Source organism: Osmerus eperlanus, chromosome 4 (genome assembly GCF_963692335.1).
Source record: "Osmerus eperlanus chromosome 4, fOsmEpe2.1, whole genome shotgun sequence".
NCBI lineage: Eukaryota > Metazoa > Chordata > Actinopteri > Osmeriformes > Osmeridae > Osmerus > Osmerus eperlanus.
The window spans coordinates 11,292,724-11,303,140 of NC_085021.1; the positions used below are offsets into that span (position 1 = coordinate 11,292,724).

A 10,417-nucleotide genomic window follows, 5' to 3' on the forward strand; every position below is an offset into this window, starting at 1 on the left:
GTGTTTTGTGCCCACACGTCTTGTACTCATTGGACCAAAGCCACCTACTGTATTGGAATGGAATGACAATTTTCACACAACAATAAAGGAGACAAATGGATAAGTACATACTTTATTGTGTTATACAGACAGTTGTTAATATACAAAATGATTGGATTATATGCAGCCATTCACTGATTTATATACCTGTACACCATATTATTGCATTCAAAACAAGTAAACCTAATAGCAGATACATCTTTTCTTTAGAGGCAGTTTAAAAAAAATGATTAGAAGTGTATGCATGATATTCTTGTGTACATGATTTCTAGAGTCAGCATATGCATTTGCTTCATTTTTCAAAGCTGTAGGTTACAAAATATAAGAATAAAAACTGTGACAGGGACTCAAACATCCTCAATCAATGTCATATTTTCACCATGTGATCATTGTCTAAAATCATCACACAGAAAAACAGGCCCTGGTAGCTCCAGGGGGCTAGCTGTGCTGTGAGCTTGTATGACAGAACTCTAGCAATACACTTAACTCCATACACTTAACTCCATAAGGAACCAGGCCACAAAGGTCCCTTAAGAGTAGACAATTCAAATGCAACATAGACAGCTGGAATGTTTTTAAGTGCTCGGATTTTGTTTGCCAATCTGTCATTTTGAGATGATCAATTTTATAAAACGTATCTTAAACCTAAACTTGTCTTGAAAATTAACTTCCGAAACACTAGTAATTATAAATCTTATATTGACCCATCAATTAATTCAAACACACACATTTGTAATCAATTAATCAATTTGATTAAGTTTGATTAGTTTTTATTTTAAGAACCTTCAATACAGAGCTGAAGCTGCAGTCTTTTGAAGCAGCCAATTTGTTAAATGGACAAAGCGGGCTGTACTCAATCTTTACCATGGTAAACAAAGGGGCAATGTTCTTTTCTGACACAGAATACTCCCTTTAAGTAGAACACTCACACATTACATAAGCACAAATATAGAAACATAATAACTGAATAAGCATATACAAATTTTAAACCTACTGTAAGGTGGCACCAGCATAATTGTAACAATGTTACAATGCAATGAGTAACAATGGGACCTAATATTAAAGAATATTTTGCCCCAAATTCTATATACAGTCACTTACAAACCTGTATTGCAAGTGTATAAAACCACTTGTATCAAATTCAATTCATTGTCATACAGAATGGTATTATACTGTATATTTACTGATTAAACAAGTTAGAAATTATGCTAAAGGACCTAACAATGTTGATCCTTAATCTCTCGTTTACATGCAATTTCTTTTTTTCTCTTTATCCTCTCTCTTTCACTCACACAGACAAGCACATCCCAAATATGGTGATGAATTCTGAGCACTTAATGTTCACATAGCAAGATTAAATTTAAGTGCTACTTCCTTCATTCTGTCTGCTAAACTTAACAGTTTCCAACTTAGGATTTCTCCAACTCTACTAAACCATGGCGGCATCAGATAGTCTTACTGCTGAACCTGAAATACGTTGATCTTGCTTGTGTTTTTCAGTGTTTGCCGACGATTGCAGAACCACACACGGACCACCTCACGGTCATAGTTGAGCTCCTTGGCAATCTCTGTGATCTCCTGGCCGGTGGGTAGGGCATTCTTCTCAAAATAGGTGTTCAGTACCTCGATAGCCTGTGGGGTAAAGCTAGTGCGACGTTTGCGTTTCTTGGAAGGCTCCCCACCCACAAACTCCATCAGATTCTGCTGGCCCTTTTGGTTCCAAAGCTCTGCTTCAGCCAACCACCTCTCCAACACAGGCTTCAACTTCTGAGCACTCTTAGGTGTGATGTCTAACTTCTCAAACCTGCAGATGAGAACAGACCGGAAGACAAAAAGTGACACACAAACCAGCATGGATATAATTTTAGAATGCATCAATCCATCTACTGCATTACTCGGCCTACTGTCACCAATCAATGACAGAGATTTTACCTGCAGATAGCAGACTGGCTGTAAGCTGGCCCTTCAGTTGCAGTGAGAGCCTGTCCCACTTGTGTCTGTGTTAGCCCTAGGGAGAGCCTGCGGATCTTAAAGTTCTTGGCAAACTCTCGAATCTCTTCCAGATTAATACCCTCTTCATCACCGACTGCTTGTTGTGGCTCTAAAGACATGAGGGGGCCAGTTATTAATATCCACCTACTTTAAAAACTCTCTATTTGGAGAAGGGGTGCATATGCCAGGTGGATGTACTTACTGCTGACGAGCTGACCGACTGTGGCGGTGTCTCCACAGGCGATGGGAACAGAGGAGAGGGAGGTAACAGTTTTCATCACAGACGGTTGTGGGGCGATGACTACAGGTGACTGAGAGACAACTGCTGCCGCTGCCTGGTGGGGAACACCATGACGTGGGTCAATGAAGGTGCAAGTGATAGATAAGCCTTGATGCCCTGATTCACATTTTCAAAAACATTATTCTGTGGAAACATTCCAGGAGCAGGACCTACTGGAACATCTAGGCGGTAAAATATCATGTACAGTAAAGCTACAATTGACTGTTGGTAACACAAGTTTCCAAAAAACGACTTTTCTGAAAATCTAGTATGACCCAAGGACTGAACCTGAGTGCTGGGCTTGGAGAGTGTCAGCGTGGCAGCTGGCTTGGGCAGAACAGCTGCAGAGGTGGGGACTGCAGGTCCATTCCCTATGGTGGCTATGATCTGGCCCTGAGTGTTGAGGATCAGCTGTGGGGCAACAGTCTGGACCTGCAGGCCCTGGAGAGGCAGAGCTTGAGTGGCAGCACCTCCCGTCAGAGAGGCTGGATTCACCAGCAGAGGGAGAGTTCCAATCACCTGCAGAACAAAAGGAATCACTGAACTTTTAACGTGATATGAACAGACATACTTCTGAAATACACTTGTTATGAACAGGTTATGGATGATTGCTTTTACCACTGTTAATGTTTATCTATACAGTATGTGGTTGCTTTGTAAAAAGGTAAACTGTTTTCACCCAACCTGATGGTTATGTAAATAACCTACCTGTCCTTGTGCATTGGTGATGATCTGGCTGGTGAGACCTGACATGGCGTTGGCAAAGATGGGGGTGGAAGCAAGGGAGCTTATAAACTGGGTCTGGGCTCCCAAAGACGCAGCACTGATCTGAGAATGAAGAAACTTTTTTTTTTATCTCTGAAAAATCGTAAATCGATTTTTGCTCAAATCGTGACCCCAAGAATCAATTCAAATCGAATCGTGAGGTACCAAAAGATTCCCACCCCTAATATTCATGACCATATACAAATCCAAGTCATTAAACAGCTTCTCAGCCGGCCGTCATCGATTACATGTATAGGACAAAATACAAGCAGTACAGTACAAACACACAAAAGGTGTTCTTACAATGGCAGGGTTGATGGAGAGTCCTGCTGTCTGGAGTGTTGCCACTGACACGTTGGGCTGAGAGATCGTTGTCATGGCTGAAGCCATCTGGGCTGCAGTAACCTGGGCATTGGTTACCTGCGTAGGCTGGGATGTCACCTGCTGTACAGCTGCCTGCATTGACTGCAGAGAGGCTGTCTGAGGCTGAAAGACTGTCTGGGCGGGATTCTGCAGCTGAGGCTGGACGGAGTTTAGCACTGTGGCAGCTGAGGTGAAAAAGTAAACAAAAGTTAAGCTGAGGCTTTAGTGTCAACGTTAACATATGGAGTCATTCACTCTCGTACATAAACACCCCCACCCACAGACACATACAGACTAAAATGTCCTACCTTGCAGGCCAGCAAAGGGCAGTTTGAGGAGGCCTCCTGCAGGGTTGGTGGCTGCGAGCCCAGGGAGGGTGGCTACATTGGTGGTGGGGAAGGTTAGCACAGCCAGGCCTCCCTGGCCCCCCATTGACCCTGCCATGCTGAAGGGGATGAGCAGGGGCTGGCCCAGGGACCCGGTCTGGGCCATCATTCCTGTCATCAGAGTGGCCAAGCCATCCTGGGTCAAGACCTGCAGTGCAAAGGGGTTTGGTGAAGGGGGCAAGTTCAATTAGATCCAGAAGGAGACAGAAAGGAAGGAAATATCCAGTGTGATGCATATTAGGTGAGGGAATCGGAAAACAACAACACAAATAAATACAGGTCATGCTCTCACCTGCGGACAGCCCTGTACAGTTATGGGCATGGTGGCCTGGGTCTGTGCCAGGGCCACACTGATGGGAGCTGCTGAAGCCAGGTTCTGAACAGCGGAGACTGCTGCCTCGACAGACACCACCTGGTCACCTAGCACTGACGGTGAGAAATACTATTGCTGCTTCTGTTGTTTGGAAGACAGATGTCATGTTCCTAACTAAAATACAAGTAAAATACATTGACTACATACCACATTCTTTACTCTTTTAATCAATGCATTATTACTTTAATTAAACATAACTAGAGTCAGACCAACTCTGCTAAGGGCTCACCAACTCCCCCAGTGGTGTGGGGGACAATCGGGCTGTCTTGAGTGCTGGCCTCAGACTGCTCTGGGGCCAGACCACCGCCATCCTCAGGCCCAGAGTCAGTCCTCCCATCAGGGACAGAGGATGGAAGAGCAGCATCCACCTCCACCTCTAACACACGGATTGTCTCATGGCCTGACATCACAATCACCTGAACAGCAGTAAGTGGGGACAGGATAATACCAAGTCATGTAAAAATGTTACTTTACTGATACTTTTACATTGTGTGGTCTGTGGTGGATATGCTGTCATTCAGTTATTTCAAGGAAAAAACATATGAATCTAGATATACAAAAGCAGTTTGGTAACTGACACAATGCATTACTAGGATCATATCTAGGCTCAGTACAAGTCCCCAAGATTATGGAATTTATGATCCGTCATATAGAGACTAATCTGTAAGCATTGGTGCCCCCTGGGAGTGTGTAATCAGCTCTGCAGTGGTTTACCTTTCGGAGGAACCACACAATGTCTGTGCTTACACAGTAGCAGACCATGCAGCAGACCTCTACATGTACTTCTTTACATTTGCATCTTCAAAGCAGTGTGTGATTTAGGAGTGAATGCAGCAGTCAGAGACTGGAGGAAAGGCAGACAGATGACTGGAGCTGGAGGCTGAGATGCAGAACGACAACGCAGGAGAGGAGAAGATGCATACCTGGTTGTCTTTGGCAGGGAATTTCAAAGTGCAGGAACCTAATTGCTGAAAAAAGACCTCTGCAGTCAGACAGTGAATGGCTAAAGAAAACAGAGAAGCCAAGCACATGTTAGGACAGAATGAACCAAAACAAAAGGACACAAATGACATTACCACACCAACACAACAGAGAGCATCAGCCAACAAGCGGTTAAAGCAATGTTTTATGAAAGTTCCCTTGTCATCCATGAAATACATTGCTTTGTTTGCTGACTATGAGTATGTGGGACATAGTCAGCTGAGTAGTTAAAACTATATTGATCAATAAAAATAAGAGACTGTCGCTTAAATCTACTGGACACAAAGAAAGAGATATCAGCTAAAGACATATCATGTGATTGTCAGCCTTGTATTTCTTTGTTTGTAGTGAAGCATTCCAAATATGATATGGTGACATATGGAGGTTTTGACAACTTATGACAGGATGTCAGGCTAGGAAGCAGAGGCAACACAGGAGTTTCTGGAATGTTAGATGGGGCATATCAGGTAGTGTTGACAAAGAGAGGGAAAGTGATACCTGTTCATTGACAGTAAGGGGAGCATCATTTGCAGGCAGTCCCTGGGAGTCCATGGTTCACTGCTCACACCACCAAGTGGTTCACTTCACCTCCTTGCATTCTATGAAAACAGAAATATCTTTATAAACAGGTTGACTACATCAATAAATGCTTTGTTCGCTACACGTCTGAGCTGATGCTTTTTCAACTAAATAGGAAACTGTAAAGGCCGTTGGATGTCAGAGTTGGACTGATTTCATCATGAAAGATGATCAAAACGAGTTAGATATACGTGACTTCCGCGCAAAATAAGGAATATAATACACAGCATTTAATTGATCTGTAAGGCCCTTTGGAACTGTAGGTTTGACTAAATGAACACACGAATAACTGTTTTTGTAGGCCCGGGTCTCGTGTTTCACACGTCTTGAGTATGAGATCTGCCAATCGTCATCGTTGTCCCTAAATTCCCAATAGAACGTCACAAAACATCAGTAACGTGGCGCACCATATAGAAATATACAGCTATATGCCAAAACTTCAGAATCGGCACCCCACCCCCATCCTATTTCAATAAAGTATTGCCGCGAGACTGCGGCGACAAAAACCATACACTGGTCCATTTTCCAAGTCCAAATGTTATGTATTTCCCTCTCTTTATCATAAATATATAAATTATGCTAATTAAGAGCATTGCATATTAACCAAAAACTCATTTCCTCTCGCCATTTCGTCGTGGTAGGCGAATGGCAATTTTGAAATAGAACCAGAATGTCTTGACAACTTACCGTAAATAGGTGTTCTATTTTCAGTGATTCTCCCCTTTAGAGAAGGTTTGCCACAGTTTGTTTTAGTCACCCATCATTAAAAATTCATCTCACAGCTTCCAGACAGGCGCTATGGCAGCACACAAAAGAAGTATTTGCATTGTTAAGCAGGGTTGACAACGTTAGGATCTGTCTTTCTCAATATTTTATGATGGTCTCTTTTCTACTGCTGTCCAGATCACCAAACAATGGCAGAAGTGTCGCGTAAAACCATACTTCTGATGCAAAGTCCACCTAAATTACCACAAAATTGGCCTTTTGCACTACGTCATGAACATAATTTATGCAAGAAAAATCTTGCATTGAAAAATGTCTGCCTCGACTTGAGAGGAGCCATGGCTGCCTTAAAGGCAACGTACTTGTTATACGCACTTGGAGCCTGACCATGTTAGGTGCGGGGACACAATGTGCTATTAGCTTGCACCTAAGTGAAACCGAAGATAAATGAGTCTCAACCTTTTCATTGTTTTGGATGTAAAATGAATAAACAAAACTCCATATAATTTAAAGATTTCTTTGTTTCAAATTTGGCATTTGCCTTTATTTTATATTTTATAGCATAGTCTACACTTTTGTAAACAAAATGTTCGAAGAATATTAGCCTATATATCCATATAGCGTAGCTATTATCAAACCAGTTAATTGTCTTATATGGTCATCGTTGTTTTCCATCTTTTTACAGCCAGCTGGCAGCGAGTGGCATTTGCATGCATTTGTACTGTATTGCCATGGAGCTCAAAGGAAGAGCTAAGATTTTTTTTTACCTCTAGAGCTCTGTATAATACTGGTGTATATGCACATCCAATAATTGTATGTTTTAATCAATATGCAATTACTGAATATGGTTGTAGAAATGTTCTTCCCATTGCATTCTAATAAGCAAAGTATGATTGTTGAGTTTACATGTATACATATATTTTTTATTTATTTATTTTAGTATCTCACTTGGGTGTGTATGGGTGGGGGTTGGAGGGGTAACAAATATGCTGCATTAAAAAAACTCCGAGATGATTCCTTGATTCAGTAGCTAGCTCTCTCTAGTCTCTTTAATAATGTCGATGTTGTATTAAGTAACCGCTGTATTGTATTAAAATGCAGGCACAGGCTTGTGAGTTCATGTAAAAACCATGCACTTTCACCCTTAGAAATGGGAGTGGCGAACACGAAATGACGTAACTACAGCCACCCACCATAACAACATTCGCTAGCTGAAAACCCGTGGAAAACAAGGAAGTGAACTGTCATCTAGTCTGAAGGCCCAGCTGTTGTATAACTATATTCCGTTTTCTTCGACTAAAAGGCCTACAGATCTTTTCAGAACAATGAACAACAAAGGTAGCTAAAATGTTCAGATATTGTAAACGGTCTAGCTGCAAGGTCCAGACATTTCAGATAGCTTGTATCTGCAGCTTTGTCCAAGATCAATTTGTTTATGTTACGAGTGCGGCCGCCAGTGTGCTAAATGATTAATTTATTTTATACGAATCTAATGATTTGGCGTGAAAAGTATCGTCCACGACTGCCTAAAAATGTATAATGTACAATTTATTGTCCACGAAATATAATTTGTATCTATCAACACAATTAGACCCTGGCTGAAATAGGAACACGATTTCAGCTAGACGCTCTGCCTTTATCATTTTGGTGTGTCCACGTGACCTGACATTACCTGGGTTGTATAAAACGAATTCATACCCCCATGGTAGCTTGTTAGCTTAGCTGCAGCTGTGGGTTATTATAAAACCGATAGCTATTGTTTGTGGTCGCCAACGCACCGTTTGTATCTGCAACTGTTATTATAACCCTACCAAGCCTCGGCATATAGATATAGTTGATAAGCTATCCGCTCTAATCAAGCTGATTGACCTCAATAGATGCTAATTGTAGATACTAGCATTATGGTTGCTACCCATTTCCCCACATTTTTTTTATTCAATTATGGATTCAAGAAAACTTGAGTGTATTTTCTCATTTACAAAACGAATATATTACAGGTTCATATCCCCAGCAAGCTGTGTACCCTCAGCAGAACAGTGCACCTATGTACCCACCTGCAATGCAAGTGAACCCTCAGGCACCTCCTTACACAGATGCACCACCTGCATACTCTGAGGTATGTTTTTTAAAATGTGTTTCCCCTTATTGATGTACAATCCCCCGCTAATTTTGTAATTTTTGCAGATATACCAGCCCAGATATATGCATCCGTCTCAGGCAGCTGGCCAGTTGCCCCAGATGTCTGCTGCCTACCCCGGTACTCAGATGTACATGCCCCTACAGCAGACCATGCCTGTTGGAGCAATGGGTCACAATGTTCCCATGGCATACTACCCCATGGGAGCCATGTATCCCCCTGGCTCTACAGTGCTGGTGGAAGGTGGCTATGATGCTGGAGCTCGCTTTGGGGCTGGCAACAATGTTTCCATTCCTGTAAGTAGAAAATAACAAACACTTTCATATTTTGATTGTATAGTGTAGTTCACAAGCTGTTAATCATTAGATTTAATCTCTTAACTTCTAAAGTATTAATATACATGCTTACCTGTTTCCCCTCCACATTGAAGCCCCCACCCCCAGGACACCCCCCTAATGCAGCACAGCTAGCAGCAATGCAAGGGGCCAACGTCATGATGACCCAGCGCAAGAATAACTTCTTCATGGGTGGCTCCAACGGAGGTTATACCATCTGGTAACAGCAAGAATTTTCCTTGTCAACTTCACCTTTACCGTTGTCCTCCATTCCTACCCTCTCCTGTTCCATCTGCCTTCCACTACAGGCTGCTTGGACGTGCCACGATACTGATATCACCTAATGGAATGTAATACTTGTCTTTAGAGCCCTGATCAAGGTACAGCACTCCACCTCTAATCTAGAGTCAGACCACTGAACAGTACTAACAACACTGCCTCTAGAGGGGAGACGGTAATTAGTGATGAAACCCGTTTTAGAATGCAGAACTGACTCCCTGACCCTTACAAACATGGGTGAATATGAGAACAATTGCAGGATTTTGACATGCAAATATGATGGTGGTTTTCTGTACCTTATTGGGTAACTGTAGATAAACATAATCAGGTGCCAAAGAGCACTGGACTTAGCCTAAATAAAAATAAATTAACTTAAGTAAACTTAAATAAAATTCAAGGGATGAAATTCAGTGCAATTCCAAATTTAGATTTGGATAGAAAGGGTTGGTTGGCTTAACATTTTAGCAAGTTGTTTATTCCTCATTCCAAGTCGGATACCCAGCGTTGTACATCTGTGTTTGATTATGTAGAGAACAATGACTCCTTTTTTGTCTTCAAATGTAATGTAAGCTTGAACATATAAAAGTAGGAGTTTTGAGTTTGTATGCCACTAGAATAATTTAGCTTGTATCACACTTTTAAGGTTAAAATAAAACATTAAGCTTTTATATTTCATTTCAATGTTTTCAGTACTCTTTTTGCACATCTTTAGGTGGTATGTTTTACTTAATTGCTAGTTATTTACTTAGTATAACCAATGAGCTGGTTGTACCAAAGATCGGGTCTAGAATGCACTTAATGTTTGGTTGTGACTTAAATGTAACTTTGATCATTCAAATGGCACAATTTAAAAGCAAACATATCAAATTAATTAAGCAGTGATGAAGTTGTTGGTACCTAGACCTTCAATCTGGAATGTCTGTGGTTGCTGTCTTATGTACTGGAGTACTTCGATGTCATTTCTTGTAATTGTATTCTCATTGTTCTGCATGCACTTTTACATAATTTACTTTTTAAAATGTTGCTGTAGAATCAGATACTTTCCATACAAACATGGATTTCATATGCACTGCAAAATATCCACTTGGAGGGGCTTCAGTTCTTGGACTCTACTATATTACTAATGCATTACTATCCCTCAGCTCATTTGTTTCAAAGACAACACAAAAAATAATGATGTTGCAT

General features: G+C 41.4%; 2 protein-coding genes across 6 annotated transcripts; one reads left to right on the top strand and one right to left on the bottom strand.

Annotated features, from left to right (window-relative positions):
• Window positions 1–102: 102 nt before the first annotated feature.
• pou6f1 (POU class 6 homeobox 1) lies at window positions 103–6,782 on the bottom strand. Of its 5 annotated transcripts, XM_062458952.1 has the most exons (13): window positions 6,446–6,782; window positions 5,678–5,778; window positions 5,122–5,201; window positions 4,810–4,912; window positions 4,428–4,624; window positions 4,118–4,251; window positions 3,748–3,973; window positions 3,380–3,624; window positions 3,020–3,139; window positions 2,600–2,830; window positions 2,234–2,366; window positions 1,972–2,140; window positions 103–1,843 (listed from the first exon to the last, which is right to left on the bottom strand). In XM_062458952.1, the coding sequence occupies exons 4-13, from the start codon at window positions 4,845–4,847 to the stop codon at window positions 1,495–1,497; spliced, it is 1,842 nt and encodes a 613-aa protein (XP_062314936.1). In that variant the 5' UTR covers window positions 4,848–4,912; window positions 5,122–5,201; window positions 5,678–5,778; window positions 6,446–6,782; the 3' UTR covers window positions 103–1,494. The 5 variants fall into 5 exon arrangements, with proteins under 5 accessions (XP_062314936.1, XP_062314937.1, XP_062314934.1 ...); XM_062458953.1 differs by lacking the exon at window positions 4,810–4,912 and having other exon boundaries at window positions 4,428–4,614; XM_062458950.1 differs by lacking the exons at window positions 4,810–4,912; window positions 5,122–5,201 and having other exon boundaries at window positions 4,428–4,614.
• Window positions 6,783–7,660: 878 nt separating this feature from the next.
• dazap2 (DAZ associated protein 2) lies at window positions 7,661–9,907 on the top strand. Its single transcript, XM_062458958.1, has 4 exons — window positions 7,661–7,819; window positions 8,479–8,597; window positions 8,666–8,914; window positions 9,049–9,907. The coding sequence occupies exons 1-4, from the start codon at window positions 7,807–7,809 to the stop codon at window positions 9,175–9,177; spliced, it is 510 nt and encodes a 169-aa protein (XP_062314942.1). The 5' UTR covers window positions 7,661–7,806; the 3' UTR covers window positions 9,178–9,907.
• Window positions 9,908–10,417: the final 510 nt, after the last annotated feature.

Excerpts from the sequence above, each read along its gene's own strand:
- pou6f1 (XM_062458949.1), bottom strand. The coding sequence starts at position 5,358 with ATGTATTTCATGGATGACAAGGGAACTTTCATAAAACATTGCTTTAAC. Across the intron at positions 3,140-3,379 it reads TCTCCATCAACCCTGCCATT|ATCAGTGCTGCGTCTTTGGG; the intron begins GTAAGAACACCT and ends CTTCATTCTCAG. Across the intron at positions 2,367-2,599 it reads TCTCCAAGCCCAGCACTCAG|GCAGCGGCAGCAGTTGTCTC; the intron begins GTTCAGTCCTTG and ends GTTCCCCACCAG.
- dazap2 (XM_062458958.1), top strand. Across the intron at positions 8,598-8,665 it reads CACCACCTGCATACTCTGAG|ATATACCAGCCCAGATATAT; the intron begins GTATGTTTTTTA and ends TAATTTTTGCAG. Across the intron at positions 8,915-9,048 it reads GCAACAATGTTTCCATTCCT|CCCCCACCCCCAGGACACCC; the intron begins GTAAGTAGAAAA and ends TCCACATTGAAG.